General features: G+C 40.9%; 1 protein-coding gene across 7 annotated transcripts in view; it reads right to left on the minus strand.

The window, feature by feature from the left end:
- The window catches only part of LOC138783039 (fibrocystin-L-like), a 161,519-nt gene that overhangs the window by 103,168 nt on the left and 41,999 nt on the right, over positions 1-16,352 (minus strand). For all 7 annotated transcript variants that reach the window (XM_069957188.1, XM_069957191.1, XM_069957186.1 and 4 more), the window contains 11 exons: positions 15,740-15,853; positions 14,414-14,563; positions 10,574-10,704; positions 9,872-10,026; positions 8,367-8,524; positions 6,637-6,781; positions 5,521-5,675; positions 3,516-3,638; positions 2,357-2,456; positions 1,896-2,006; positions 1,429-1,590 (listed from right to left, as the gene is read on the minus strand). In XM_069957188.1, coding sequence (XP_069813289.1) covers positions 1,429-1,590; positions 1,896-2,006; positions 2,357-2,456; positions 3,516-3,638; positions 5,521-5,675; positions 6,637-6,781; positions 8,367-8,524; positions 9,872-10,026; positions 10,574-10,704; positions 14,414-14,563; positions 15,740-15,853 — 1,504 coding nt within the window. The remainder of the gene's footprint in view (positions 1-1,428; positions 1,591-1,895; positions 2,007-2,356; positions 2,457-3,515; positions 3,639-5,520; positions 5,676-6,636; positions 6,782-8,366; positions 8,525-9,871; positions 10,027-10,573; positions 10,705-14,413; positions 14,564-15,739; positions 15,854-16,352) is intronic.

A 16,352-nucleotide genomic window follows, 5' to 3' on the forward strand; every position in this document is an offset into this window, starting at 1 on the left:
GAAAGAAATTATATTTTCAATAATGCACCATACTTATAAACAGTCTCTGTCCTATCCCCGGATCCTAAAACAGGAGGACCCATTACTTTTTTTTATTTCTTTCACAATGAAAACTATACAGATTTCCATATTAGTAATAAATCCTATGCAGCAATACTGTCCGCATGCTTCAATATTCCTACTGAACAATATCATCAACTAGTGGAAACCACAACAAAGTGCTGTGGTTCCCAAAAAGGACGTCCAACATGCTACTAGATGGGTAACAATCTGGGAATTCCAAGGTCGGTGTCCACAGAAGTGCTGCAGAAGAACTGGTGGTAACTTTATTTTGGACTATGCGTTTCAAGACACAACTGATCTCTTCTTCAGGTCCGTACCTACTAAATGGGTGTCTCTTATAAAGTGGAAATTCTAAAACCTCTGGGTGGCCATAAATAGACATATGGGGGACATTTATTATAAGGCTAAAATGCCTTTTATTGCACAGATGAGCCAAATGCACGTATATTTGCGAAGGCTGTTTTTGTGAATATTTTTTTCGCATTGGGCCCATCTGCGCTGCTTACGCCAGAGGGGGGGGAAGGGGCAGAACAGGAGTTGCGGCTGCACACAGAGGGGGCCTCTGCGTAAGCCACATTTAACATTTTTCTCCTGGAACTGTCGCTAAACTGAATTGGTGTAGGTTTCACATTGTGCGCACGGAGGGGCTTCGGTGCACACAGGATTTGTGTAGAGGCATTGTGCCTCTATATAAATCCTTGCAGCCTCAGCACTGTGGGGGCATTTTTATAATACACTTACACTTACACTTATAATAACATACAAAGAAAATGCTGGCACCTCTTCCACGTATTAACTCCTAAACAGCAGGTGATGTTACTGTAGTTTCTCTGGGAATATTACAGCAACATTTATAGGCATTTAATTGGGTTGTCCCAATAGATAACTCATCTTAGCGTAAAGGTCCCCCTAATGTTAATAGCTCAGGTGCTGCATTCTTAACATTTGCTTTCCATGTACTGTAGTACCACTGGACTGCGGGGCAAACATTGAAGTACTATAGCTGGGGTCAGTTAAGGCCTGTATCCTCCAGAGCTGAGAGCTACGTAGTTCTTACTACCATAGAAGGTTGTTGACTTAGGTGCCACCATGTTGGTTAGAACTTGTAGAAAAAGGTGTCTAAATTATAGAAAGAAAGTATATGCAAAATAGGTCTCACATCACCTTGGGAAAGTGGTGTTCCTTCAAGTGTTTGACTCCATTTAGAAGCCTTAGAACATTGACTAGGGATTTTTTAAAGCTAAAAATGTCTCCAAAAAGAAAGCATATCAATTTCGGGGCAGATTGTTTGCTGACTAGTGAGAGGCCCTATTGTTGTGGAATTAAAGGGATACTAATTATCTTATAGAGGAATAACTTAAATACCTGCAAGGCTTCCAGACAATGGTGTGATGGAAGACAAAATGATCTGGTAAGCAAAAGTCAAGTTTCCTCCTCGTGATGATGCATATCCAAGTCCAGAAATGTACACAGTGATCGGGAATGTTCCAGCACTTGCTTTCGGGATCTGACATTGTATCTCTGTATCTATATGACACAGACATAGAAGCAAAATGAGTCACACAGAACATATAAGAAATATGTGTAACAGTGGATGTGAAAATATGGCGTTATCTCAACAATACATCACTTTTCCTAAAAAGATGCCACCCCAGTGATCAGTTTATTGACATGGATCCAGCCTTTACATCAGCCTTGGCCAGCTACTCACTGTGGCCACTAAAGGAGAAATTTATGGGAGCACTCTTATTTAGTTTGTGGGGGTCTCCTCCTGGTAGGGCATAAAGGATGGTTTTGATAGGGCTCCTTTAACTGAATTTAATTTTACTTACCATTGATGGCAAGAATGGTGCAAGTGAGGTCTCCAATTGTCACGTAGCTGTCACTGCTATTAGAAAATCCAGTCCCATTTATTATCAACAATTCATTTTCTTCACGTACAACTGAAAGAGAGTAATTATTATAAAAACAATGTTCTTCCCATTTGTTATGAACACCTTTTAAATGGGGACTATCCAACTGGACTCTTTCTAAGTGAAATATCAAGTTTCTGTGCAAATACTTTGCCTTCCGATTTTGAATTGGAGGATGTTTCCTGTTATCCAAGAGAAATGCCTTGAAGTTTTGATAAAAATTACAAAATTCTGCTAAGCCTGCTGAATTTGATGGGATTAGACAATGCTCTAATTTATATGGAAGCAGCCTCATAGATCACCTATCTTGACTTTTTTCTTTCTTTCTTTCTTTCTTTTTTTTTTTATTTTTTAAAATTGTGATTTTATGACCGCTTTACCTGTGGTAAAAGAATAGATGGTTGGGGTTTGTTTTCTATCCCAGGTGTAGTCACAGTTTCCGGAGCACATTGATGGAATCTCATTTATGTAGACTTCAACCTATGATGTAGAAAATTAAGTTGCCTCATTTCTATACAGCCATTACTGTTCATGGAAATCATAGCAGAACCAAAGGATTATAACTGGTACTTTGGTACCCAGACTGGCCCGGACAGATTTCATCCTTCAAGTACCCACTGTCCTCCTTTAAGTCCCACAGCACCATATATATATATATATATATATATATATATATGTAGATTACATACTATATTGACATAGATATTGAAACACCTACATATTAAACCTACAGAAGCTTTAAGGACATTTTGTTCTAAATCCATAGGCGTTAATATGGAGTTGCCCCCCAGCCCCCAGCCATTTGCACTTATAACAGCTTCCAGTCTCCTGAGAAGACTTTCTACAAAATTTTGGAGGTGTTTGTCGTAGTTTTTGTCCAAAAATCTCTTTTTTGTTGTGTTTTCTGCTCCATGCCGCGCTATATGTCGGGTAGGTATTAAAAAAAGATGCCGACGCTACCCAATGTGTTGCAGATGGCCCAGTAGACTTGAACGAGCAAAATGTAGTCATTTTGTGACTATGTTCTGTCTATTTGATAGACATATACCTTGCTTTGCAGGCTTCAAAAGTGTAGTCCTGCTTTTGAGTCTTTTTTTATACAGTAGTTTCCCGGTGTATAGCCTGGCATGGGGCCGAAAACACGATGTGACATTAACCTTTAAGGTTATATTCCTGATTCCTTCTGGGACCAGCACAACTCTTGTCTCCAACATGGGTACAGTTTTGCAGCTCAGTTCCATTGAAGTAGAGTTTAAAGGGGTTATCCAGCGCTACAAAAACATGGCCACTTTTCCTCCTCTCTTGTCTCCAGTTCAGGTGTAGTTTGCAATTAAGCTCCATTTACTTCAATGGAACTGAGTTTGAAACCCCACCCAATCTGGAGACAAGAGAGGGGGAAAAGTGGCCATGTTTTTGCAGAGCTGGAGAACCCCTTTAACTGCAGTACCATAAACAACCTGAGGACAGGGATGGTGCTGTTTTTGTGTTTTTTTTCTATTCCTTTAAGTTATTTGGTACTCTGATGTCATTGTCCCTTACCTGTGGTTTTTTGTTTTGTGTTCTCAAAACATCTCCAAGCAGGTGTTGACGTAACAGGCCTCCATTAGTGCTTCTAAATACATAAATCGATGCACTTTCACCAGTTACCTTGGAAGAATCGACCTGGATAAGACACATGGCTTATAGATTTAGGTAAACGTGTTATGAACACCCTCTGTTATTGTAGCATTAACTGAAATCAACATGCATTTCAGTGATGTTTATTACAGAAACACTAACTAATAAACATCACCTAAGTCTGGCTGTACGGCAACCGACTGCAGCAGCAGTCCTCCGCCACTGCTCTTCCTGCAATAAGACATCACTAATTTATGCTTTAAAATGCTCTTCTCGCAGTCTGTAGACCCCGAATTGCTAAATACATATTAGCCATATTTCACTTTTGTAGTCCACGTCTTTGATGCATGCCATTAATAAAAACAACATTTAATGTCCTTGGGACAAAAGTTTTCGTTTGTGTGTTCAGACCCTGGTAGATCAGTAGAAGGAGCAGGTAGAGACCAGGACTGCCACCCCCTCTCTTCTCACTATGTGCCTATGTGAGTGAGATGTCCCAAATACTTACATTATGCACTTGTCTCGCTCACATGACATGTCAACCATATGCTTCTTCTGGCTCATTTTCCTGATCAACTTCTGACATGTTGTTATGACATTTCAAATGTTTTTAGAAATGACAATGCCCATTTAAGTAAATAATGAAAATAGTCTTTCTTATGTAGGGATTAGTGAGTTAGTAGGCAATGTAGCATGGCCTCTGCTTGAAATTCCGTGAGCATTACTCTGTGTGAACAGGCCCTGAAGGGTAATCTGGAGATGAAGGTTGTTATACTGCATTTGGTCAGTAGTTGTCACTGTATGACTATTCAGTTCTAGCAAGCTTGAGCTGAAGTATATAAAGGGTTAAGTGAGTATGTGACTACAAGTTTTTACTGTCTACCACCTGCTTGATATGAGGTCAGTCAGGTTAACCATAGGTCAACCTATCACTGTAAAGGTCATTCACCAAAGTATCTCTATCAGGGCCCAGACTGAATGTCTCCTTTTTATCCTGTCCAATCCTATATCAAGGTACCTCAAGCCTCCTCCATCAATGGGTGAACAGCCCTATAGTATAAGGTAGGTGGACAGTCAGTCTAGTGGGTTTCTTGTTCAGAGTTCTGTGTTCCTGTCCTCCAGTCTCTTGCCTGAGCTGTATGCAATGTATCCAGAGCCAGAGAATATCCTACACAGGGCCTGGCCTGCTGGCCAGTACCTGATGCAGTGCTGCTGTACTTCGTTCCTGCTACAGATTCCAGAGTTCCTGAACCAACTGACTGTGACCTTCTTAGCTACAAGTGGTGTGAATGCTGCTGATGGGGGGTCCTGGTATGTCCATGCTGAGGGTGTCATTTTCAAGCTGTCTCTCAAATCTTGCAAGTCCATAGAGTTTTCTAGAAATCTTTTTGCCAATGTGACCTACTGCATTCCGCTCTACCTCTTCAGCATAAGTTGAAAGGTTAATTTCTCCCAGTTGTTCCACCTGGGGTCACGCTACTAAAGGTGCCTTTTCATATGTTCATCACAGCTTGACGCATCGTTTCAAAGCTTCATACACATCAGTAGACAGGTATTAAACCTGTGACGTGAACAAAAAGACGGTGTCTGGAGAAGTATGGTTGTGCACGAAATCGCTGTCACTCCCATTACGAGGGTTGTTGGTGTCCATGCCAGCCTCTACAGCTTAAGATGGATTATAAACATTAAATAATGAAGATAAAGAATGTTTCAACACTGGTGAGTGCCCTCTCCATTCGTTCTCACTTGTTTCTATATCTTAGCTCCTGCCAGGAACTCTGAACCTGTTCACAACTGTACTGACATAGCTCAACTTCCAGTAAGTAGATGCTCTGCATTTTACTCTTTGAGGCTGGAGAACATGGCTGCAGACCTAGGACCAGTTGGAAAAAAAATTTCTGTAAGTTTGCTCATACAAACATATTACCTGTAGCAGCGAATGGTATCCTGTAACCGTTAAGAACTTTATTCCCCATGAGTATCCTCTGCAGTCTCCATTTCCCCATGTGGAAACTTGGCCTACCCCTGGAATATTCTCTAACATGTATTTAATATCAGCAGCCGAGGCGTCTATAGCGAGATCTGTGGAGCAACCAAAGAAAAGGTTATAGACTGACAGATCAAAGGTCATATTCTCATAAAAACATTGTTTTATCATTCATCAAGTAATTTATAGTGGCATGCACATGGTGCATTTATAAACCCCCCCCCCCCCCCCCCCCATAGTGGACAGCACTAGAGATAAGCGAAGCAGCCAGAAATTTGTTTCACGAGCCTTGCAAATTTTGGGTGATACACGTTAATATTCCTGAATCGAATTATGATTATGTAAGGAACACACTCCATTCACTAATACCAGTAAATTGGGATAACTCAATAGGAGTGTACAGTGCCCAGTGCCCAATGAGTGAATAATATGGACTGTGTCTTCTCTGGTCCGAGTGAATTCCTATAGGCACCCAGTTACTTGGTAAACTGGACACTTGGTTGGCAGCTAAAACAAACAATCACCCACAATCGGCCCTCCTATACTATCCTATCTTATCCTTTCCTCTCTGTCCCTATATCGCTCTGTTAGTCTCTCTCTGCTCTGCTCTAACTGTCTTCTGCCATCCTGCTATCTCCTCCGCACACAGCCGACTGGTCTCCTCCGCAAACAAATCACCTTATTTAGAGGGGGAGGGGGAGGAGCTGACATCACAGAGCAAAATGTCCAGGGCAGTAGCAAATTCCCATAGAACACCCTCTCCTGCTCTGGACAGTTCCTGACATGGACAGAGGTGTCAGACTTCCTGAAGGACATACAGCAGCTGATAAGTATGGAAATACTTGACATTTTTAAATAGAAGTAAATTGCAAATCTATATAACTTTCTGACACCAGTTGATTTGAAAGAAAAAGATTTTCGCTGGACATCCCATATGAAGGTCGTCCTAAGTACCATTTTTTTATGTATTTATGCCAAAAATGTGTTTAAATACATTGTTAAATCTGTCCTGCTACAAACAAGTCCACCTGGAACTAAGACAAGATGTGAGCATACCCTTTGTTTGTCTTCCATAAGCTTGAATACTGAATGTTCCTCCAATGGGAGGGGATGCCGCCTGGGTTCGATTTATCTGGATCGATGCATTTTGTGTCACAGAACGTATTGAATAGATTGCTGATTTTGAATTACTGAAAGTGTTCTGTAAAAACGGACAAGAATATAATACGGATGAGCACTGGTGTCGGCCACCACAAGTCAAACCATTCAGACATTAGTGGTATAAGTAATTCATACACCTCTTTTCTTGCTGTCAGTGTACAGCCTCATACAAATTCTTGTGCATGAATGGCACACAGAGACCCTAAGGGCCAGTTTACACTGAGTAAAATCGGCGGAATTCCACGGCGGAGCTCACCACCGCGAAAATCTGCTGGCCTTCGTGTACCGAAGTGTCTGTATAGGAGGACATGTGCATCTCCTCTGTCGCTGCTCTCTGCGCACTGAATTGACATCTCAATTCTTTGAGCGGTGAGGAGAGGAAGCGGAGGCGCGCATGCCCTCCCATAGAGACACTGCGGGATACTGAGGTCGGCGGGATTCCGCCGATTTTATTCAATGTGAACTGGCCCTAAGGCCCTGTACCATACAGCTCTAGGTGCTTCATCTGTCCACCATGGTTCTTCCATGTGATGTTGACTGTTATTTCATATGGCATCTGATATGGATGGCCTTAATATTCCCATCCCGCCATCTAAACTTTTGTTAGGTCATTGGCAATGCAAAAGAAACCAGTTTTGTAAATACTTTTATGTTTTTCATTTTTCTATGTCTCCTGCTAACATCCCACATGTCTCCAGGGCTTGGATTGTTCCTGGAGGCATGTGTAATGTAAGAGAGAGCAACAGCGATGCCGAGGCTCAAAACAGCATGTATAACTGGTAAAAACCACACTTCCTTTGACTTCAATAGGAGTGGAGTAAGAGGCGCTGAAAAGTCGTGAGGATGCTGTGTTTTTAGAAAACCACAGGCTATTTTTAAAAAACATTCCCTATTGAAGTGATTGGGAGCTGGAAACTGCATACCTTGGTCCCTCAAAAAACGATATTAATTGGTTTGAGGACGACCATTGTATGTTGAAACCATCGTATGTGGAGACCTAAACTCTATGGAAAACTGGTAATTGGTTCTTAAACCCCCCAAATGAGGGGAAAAAAATGAAATTTAAAGGAAAATAAGCAGCTAACTAATATGGATAAAGAAACCTTTTACACATAACAGTCAGAAAGAGCTACAAGAGACTCTAAATTACTTTTTATGTAGGGGATTGGGACATTTTCAGGGTTTTGTACAGATTACACAGGGTCCCAGAAAAATAAAATGAAGCCACACTCAACTGGTTCCCAAAGGAGCAACTCATCCTGGCACAGATAAAGAGCAGCACAGGACATGTAGTATCACACTATACTGTAGAGAAGAGATACCAGACAGCCAACTAGTGCATGCACTTCACTAATACTGGGATTTTACCAGTAAAATAGCCACTTTCATTGGTTGATCAGCTAGTTTTTTACATGTTCTGCAGAGTTGGACTGTCTGTACCATTGTATGATGAGTCTGGTCTCAAGTTTTGATGGTCCAAAAAGGAACATTGTATGTTGAAAACATTGTATCTTGAGGCCATTGTAAGTTGAGGGATCACTGTATTTCTTGGGGCCTTTTTTCCTGTATAAACATACTCTATTTCTCCTTCCATGGCTGAAAAATCTATAAATCCCATTACATACCTCTCCAAATGCAGCAGCAAAAAGAGGAAAATTGCACCCACAGTTGTTTGGGGTCAGAGTAATGGTATACTGGCTTTTCAAGGCGGCAACTGATAGAGTCACACTGGCATCCTGTATGAAGATTCCATTTCCTGACAAAGCAGGTCTCCTTCTATTTACTGCAATATATAACATTGGTAGTCACATATGTGACATGGTTCTTAATGGCAATGCAAGCAGAGAAACACCACAATATACATCAAACAACTGTTCAAATTAGTTAAGTACTATTGATGAAACAATTATTGGTGATCAAAAACAGTAGAAGGGTAAAGATTAGGGGTGAGCGAACTTCAAATTTGAGTTTGTGTACAAACCCACATCGTTCGTACACACAAACTGATACATCTCTTCATTGTTCATCAATAAAGTTTGTTGAAAGGCTGATGAGTTGATGGCTAAGCAGCCAACAGTAAACCATTATGTGTCACCGTTACCCTGGCAATTGGTCAGGTAGGACATGTGAACCTGATGTATAATACTGCTGGTCACACATCCCTTCACCAGCCATTCTGCTACTGGTTAGTGTAAGGAGAGGTTGGGGCTGCAGGCAGGAAGAGAAAGGTAGGTCAAAAACCTTCACCAACTGCACAACACCGGGGTCATCTGTGCTGAGATGGTGGCTGTTAGAACATCATTGAGCCAGGAGGAGGGGGTGAAAATGTCCACAGATTCAGACCATTGTTCACACTAGGGAACAGTTGCTTATAGCAGGCACCTGAACATGCTTCCTTAAACAATGCGATCATCTCTTCTGAGGAGATGGTGGCTGTGAGAAAGTCATTGAGACAGGAAGAGAGGGGGTGAAAATGTTCACAGATTCTTTAAATTGAACCACAATTGTGCTCATTGTCGATGGTCGGAAGCTGTGGAAATTGTTTGGTACACTGTATATAGCCCACAAAAAAAGTTCTTTTTTAAAATTTCAACGCTGTGCTACCAGGCCCTCAGCCGAGGTGTCAATGTTAAGAACCTCAGCACCACAAGCATGCTAAGGCCCCTAAATGCCAAGTGGATCAAAAACCAGAGAAGCGAGCTAGCATCTGAGGCTCCATATTCTGCTTCTGTAGTCCCGGCCTCTACCTTAGCATTGTGAGGGACAGGTCTACCTGTCTGCCCTTAAACGGAAGATGTCATAGCAGAAGCACCACCATTACCACCATCACCACCACCTCTGGCAGACTTTACTAGCATATTGTCGAGATCACAGAATAGTGCAATAGAGTAGTAGCAGTCAACTGATTACTTATAATTAGCCTCTAGAAGGATTAAAAAAGTGTATGTGCCCCTAAAATTTATTATATGGTAGAGTAAATTGCACCAAAAATATTGTGCTAAAAATTAATGTGACCATGGAACTTCCTCTATGACATCTTTATGCGGTGATGGGACAAGCCTGGTATTGAATCTTATTTCCCTGTGGAGAGTATAATAGAAGCAATCATTTTACTTCTACAGTGACTTACCATTTAAGTCCTCTACCGTTTTGGACTGCCCGATGTACAGGACATCTATGTAATATTGTTGATTTGATGGTAGCCTGATAGTCTGCACTTTGAAATTTGTGCCGGAGTACTTGGTTTTGACAAGGTCCAGCAAACTTATACATGTATACGTCCAACTGAAAAATAAGAGATGTGACATCATTATGAAGACCCGCACTAAAGACACATCAGTCATCTGGGTGGTCCCAGCCAACTTCTCTCCGCTCAACTAGGCTTAACTGGTAGATCACAATTTGTGTTAAGACACAGTGCTATCAATGTATCCCGATGGGGCAGGTAGACTGGACAATCCTGGAGACCCTAAGTCCCATTTCTGGATTTTTTTTTAAACTGACATTTATCTGAAATGCTGCAGAGCTTCACAGTAAGACTCTTCTCACACCCTGTCAGTAGTGTGTGTTTTTTGTATGCATTGGAAAATCTTCTACTACACACAGAAAACAGTACCTAGAGACCCCAAACACCCATTGGAGGCTAGGAAATTGTCATTTTTAATTTGGGTGGTTTCAATTTTTCTACTGGATTGAATAGTGCAGACTTTTGCACTATTCCATAAGATCCTGTTAAAAAAGGTATATACTACATGGTATATATCTTTTTAAACATGAGGGTCTATGTATGAATGGTGCCACAAAAATAAAGAAAGGATTAAGAGAATTATACCTGTTCCCCTGAGCAAAGACATAGTCAAAATTATCGTTTTTGCTGGAGGTGCTTCCTGGAGTTTTGCTGTCTTCATATTGAAAAATTAGATTGATTACATTTGTGAGATATCCTTTATAGGCAAAACACAGCTGCAAACAACACAAAAACATCATCACATATACAGAAGAAAGAGCTGGCAGAGCACCACTATAAACTATCTAAGGGTACTATTACACGGCCCGATGAGGGCCCGATAAAAGCTGTAAACGAGCGCCGATCTGCTAGATTGTCGTTTAACAAGGGCTGCAGCGACATCCTTACTGATGTCCTTGCCGCCCTTGCCCTTACTTTATACATTACCTGTTAAGGCTGCAGGGCTCTTCTTCTTCTCCCCGGGTCCCGCGCACTCCAGCTTCATAGCGGCCTGTCTGAGCTGACAGGCCGCTCAGCCAATCACTGGCCGCGGCGGTCTCGGCCAGTGGTTGGCTGAGCAGCCTGTCAGCTGAGACCCAGGGAAAAGGCCGCAAGAGGAGCCCTGCAGCCTGAACAGGTAATGTAAATTGCCGGCTGCGCAGCGATGTTACACGTAGCGATGCGTGGTTGGCGCCCGACAATTATAGGTTCAAACCTATATCAACGATCAGCCGATGATCGTTCTCATCGGCTGATCGTTGTATTAATTACACAGAGCGATAATCGTTCTGTGTAATAGTACCCTAACTACTATGGTGAATGTTGGCATTGATTGACGAGGATTGTCATCAAATTTAAATACAAAATGGGTTAAAATAATAAAATAAGTTATTCTTCTCTTACCAATCTTCCCTTACTTTCCTGCCCCCTTGGGTCATTCCCTGGACTAAACTTCCTGGTCCTATTCTACATGGACATGTTCAATAAAAAGACAAAGTAATCGGCACTACTTTTCTGTGTCTACGGATCTCACTGTATAAAAACACTTTGCAGGCCCCGTGTCTCAGGTACTACCTCAGTGCTCTCTACCAATTGTCCAATAGGGAAGAAGAAGATGAATTGGAAGAGCACTCACCGATTAAACATGACTTCTTTATTTCAAGTGGTGCAAACTTAACAGAAATGCTGCAGTGGTCACATGTCCATGTAAAAGGGGGCCAGGAAGTTCACTGGGTATAATTCCCTTTCAACAAAAATGCCTGGAATTGTGTGGCCACATACAGGCAAAGTATCTGGGGCCCCCAATTAACACAAAATTTGGGCCATATCTTTGACTGATATCTCCAGAGAGGTGCTACTGCTGGAAGATCAGTTTTTCTTTGGATACGTCCCAGGCAAAATTAGTTCCATGCACAAGCTGTATTAATTAAGGCGATGGTAAACCTTTACGTGTTCGTGGAGGCTGGAAGGGATAACAATATCGTCCAGCCAACAGTTATTGAAGGAGTATGGCCACCTTTGTGTACGTTTTGCTTGAAGACCACGGCAGGATAAGTTGAAAAAATCCTGCAGGTACATTGTCTTTTCTGATGCGAGTCTGGGACAGAACTCCCATAAACGCCTACATCTTCCGCCTACATCAGAGTGTACCTGTACTGCCATATCCTGCTGCAGTCTCCAAGTGATAGGTATTACTATAGTTCATAATGTGTTAAACTGACAGCATGGATATGCATGCATCAGTTGTGTAGTTGCGTTGTGTACGTACCTTTATCATTGTTCTGTTTGTTTGTTTGTTTGGTCTGATCTGGCGTGCTTGTAAGAAACAATCATTAATTTCTGATGACCATGTCACAGAGGCTGGTCTGTGCCTCTGTGGAATCCTTACTCTTAGATCATGGCTATGTCTCTGCCCCCATCTCCTCTAAAAATGATTGGCAGACGGATCATTTTCGGCTGTGCGGGATTTCAAACGCAGCCAAAGATGAGCTAGCTGTCAATCATTCTTGGAGGAGGCGGGGCATCAAAATGATGGAGCCGTGGCCTGGGTGTAGTGTCCGAGACCCGCCTCTGTGATATGGTCGTTGGGAATTAAAGATTGTTGTTTTTTTTACAAACTTGCCAGATCACAGAGCAATAATTAAGATACCTTGCTTAACAAAGTATTTTGGCCATTCTCTCTAAAATAAAATTGCCCAAAACACATCTGGGTTCACTCATTGCTCTCCTAGCAACATTTTGACAAGTTCTTTGCAATTCTAAGCCACTCTGGTCGCCCATTTTGTACTTTTTGAATCCAGTTACATTTTAAAGAAGGTGCCCAGCCAGTAACTGCATGTTCCTGTACCCCAGGAGTACCCACCTGTCCATTAGTCTGGACCCATCCCAACCCCAAAAAATGGACACACTACCAATTTATAGTATCTTGGACCCAGCCCACTCCCATGCCATCCGTACATACTTCTTCCATAATTTTTTGAGCCAATACTCTTAATTCCCCTCTCATACAACTGCCAAGTTACACTTCCTCAATTATATATGCCACCATATATATGTTACACCACATATTCCCCGCCCCTATATTTACCTAATTTGTCAGCTATTTCCCCCTGGTATCAGCCAGCCCAGTAACTAACAATATTGGTATACACAGAGACACTGTTCCTATTGGCCACCTATTCACACATCCTTTATTCCAATTTGCCCAATTATTCTTTCTCTTTGCTCAATTTTTTCTGTCTCTTTATAGTAGGCTGATGTTTACACAGCTTACTTTATAGAGCTAGTGACCCAGCTAACAGGGAGGAGGAGGGTGCAAGGGGTGCAGTACAACAGTCAGGAGGTTGAATGCTTGGAGGCCCGGATCAGATAGGCCCTGGTCCCTGACAACTGTACTGCCAATACTGCCCTAATGGCGCCCCTGGGTACATGCATTACTGGGCCAGATGCAAATCAATCGACAAAAATAGTCAAAGGCATGACTATACTCTAATACCTGATATCAATAAATTTTAACCCTTTCAAGCAAAAGTCAGTACATTTACTGACCATCTTCAGATGCTCGCTGTTTAGAAAAACAGTGACCGGAAGCTGCAACTAAACTTTCAGCTGATAGCTGACAGTTTAGTGTAACTGCCACTGGACCCCCAAAGGGGATCCAGCATCGGCAATTGCTGGCTTTGGTGGATCAGTAACGGTAATTGGTTTTGTAAAAAACACATAGGATTACATTGGAATCTCTGGAAAGAAAATGCAAATTTTAACTTTTCACTCTTACTTTGCAGTTATTCCTGTGAAATGCAGAAAGGGTTAAATAACTGAATGAATGTAAATTTAAATACTTGAAATAGTGAAGATTTCAAAATGGGTTGAATTGTGGGGGGTTTTAGTATACAGGCCTCTAAAATATACTCCAAAACTGAACTGGTGCCTAAAGAATTTCTGAGTTTGAAATTTTCACAAACATTTTGAAAATTGCTACTAAACATTTACGGCCTCTAACATCCTAAATAAGTAAAAGCATGTTCACCAATTGCTTTTAAAATAAAGTAGACATGTTATAGATATGAATTAATAAATAATGAATGTAGTATTACTATTTTCCTTATTGGCAGAGACTTTCAAATGTAGAGAATGCGCTTTTTTTTACATTTTTAACAACATTTTGGAGTTATTCACAAAAAAATTCTAAAGCTATCAACTCAAATTTACCACTAACATAAAGTAGAATATGTAACAAAAAAACAATCTTGGAATCAGAAGGATTGGTAAAAGCATTCCCAAGTTATTGATGAATAAAGTGACACAGGTCATATTCATAAAATTTGCCTTGGTCCTGAAAGGGTTAAGACCATGAAATTATCAATAAGGTTGTATTTTGTAAAAGATAAACACTAATAACAATAAATTCTAGATAAATAGATAACAAAGATAAACCCCCCTCACCTTACTATGTATAGTCAGGGAGATATAACTATACGTAGATGTAGTTCCTTGTTTTGGTTCATTATAGTCGTAGACTAATTGTTGATTCTTCAAGGAATATCGTCCACAGAATGCTTCAGTCTCAGTGGTCACAGTGCCCCCATAGTAAGACTGTTGAGAGAATAGAAAAATATTGGTTGACATGCATAAATACTGGAGTAGATGACAATATGTTCCAAGCTTTCCAAGCCTTCCAATATGTATCACCTGCTGTACGTTCTACAGGAAGTGGAGTTTTCTCCACCTGGTTCTTTCTGCTGCCACCACTGTTCGTGGCAGGAACTGTACAGAGCAAATCCCCATAAAAAACCTCCTATGCTTTTGACAGTTCCTGTCAGGGTCAGAGGTGGCAGCAGAGAGCACTGTGTCAAACTGGAAAGAATACACCACTTACTGTAGGACTTACAGCAGCTGATAAGTACTGGAAGGCTTGAGATTTTTAAATAGAAATAATTCACAAGTCTGTATAACTTTTTCACACCAGTTGTATATAATTTTACTGGAGTACCCCTTTAAGCCCATTTTCAATAAGTTTTAAGCTACATTCCAAGGAAAAATGTCTGTGCACATATTGTAGAAAACCTTGGCAGGTTCGGACCATCCCTAATATATACATATATATATACACACATACATGTTCAAGTCCCCTATGTAAAAACAAAAAAAAAAATTATAACATGTTCAACAGCATTGAAAAGAAAAAAGTTCCTCTACATTTACATTTATGACATTAATTAAAATAATAATAATAAAAAAAAAATACACATGGGAAGGGGGGGCTGGCGGAGCTTGCGGGGGCGTGTTGAGGCGGGGAGGAGGCATGGCCTACTCCGGCACCTCATTTATCATGATTTATGCCTGCTCGAAGGCGCAAATCATGGAGCAAATATACACCTGCTGGAAGCAGGTGTAGATTTGGTATGCCGGGCATCGATTTGGGTGCCCTGCCAGCCAGAGTCTCTAAGAGGCATACGCCTCTTAGTGAATCCTGCCGTGGAAAAGGGGGCAGGGCTTAACATAAGAGAGCTTAACATAACATAAGGGCTTACCCCCGAAGGGTATCACTGAAATCACAAGAAATATAAATGTCATGACTCCTGGAATCCCCTGATATTAAGGCATGCACATTTCCTAGAAGGGCTTCCTACCTGGGGCTCCTTTCTGTGTGCCAGAACATGACTTCATCCTCTTAGACTGGGAAGTAATTAAACAATATGGGACATAGTGGGGGAACTAAACTCCATAATTCATACTGTACGAAATGATATAAAATGTATCTCTTCATACCGAAGCGTAATCTGTTTCATAGTTCCTGAAATACTTCACAGATGCACTTTCCTTCTGTTTAGCTACTGCGTCCGGACACTGTGCACTTAGCATTTGTAACACGGCATTCCTCACCTAGAAGGAACACATTTCATAGTTGAGTAACAAAACTTGTAACAGAATAATTTAAGATTGTTGTTATTCATCTGAATGTATCTTACCCTTACCCTTACAATTACCTCACATTTATATAATAATAATAATAATAATAATAATAATAATAATAATAATAATTATTATTATTATTATTATTATTATTATTATTATTATATATTTGTATAGCGTCAACAGATTCCGCAGCGCTTAAATAGTGTAATAATGTACTAAACAGATCAAAAGTAGAATCGACAAATTAGTATCCCAGATCCAGCAGAGCAGTCCTAAGTTTAAGCTTTGGATCCAGTGTCAAGTGTGATCCCAAATAAGTCTTACAGCATCTTTTTAAAAGGCTACCCATAGGCACAGACCTATGTCATGTGTATACACATGGATCTTTTAGCATATACTAAACTTTATACTTGTGGTAGCGCCACAGCACATGTCTTTTGAATGAAATAGCTATAGCCATAGTAAT

Source organism: Dendropsophus ebraccatus, chromosome 2, assembly GCF_027789765.1.
Source record: "Dendropsophus ebraccatus isolate aDenEbr1 chromosome 2, aDenEbr1.pat, whole genome shotgun sequence".
Classification (NCBI taxonomy): domain Eukaryota; kingdom Metazoa; phylum Chordata; class Amphibia; order Anura; family Hylidae; genus Dendropsophus; species Dendropsophus ebraccatus.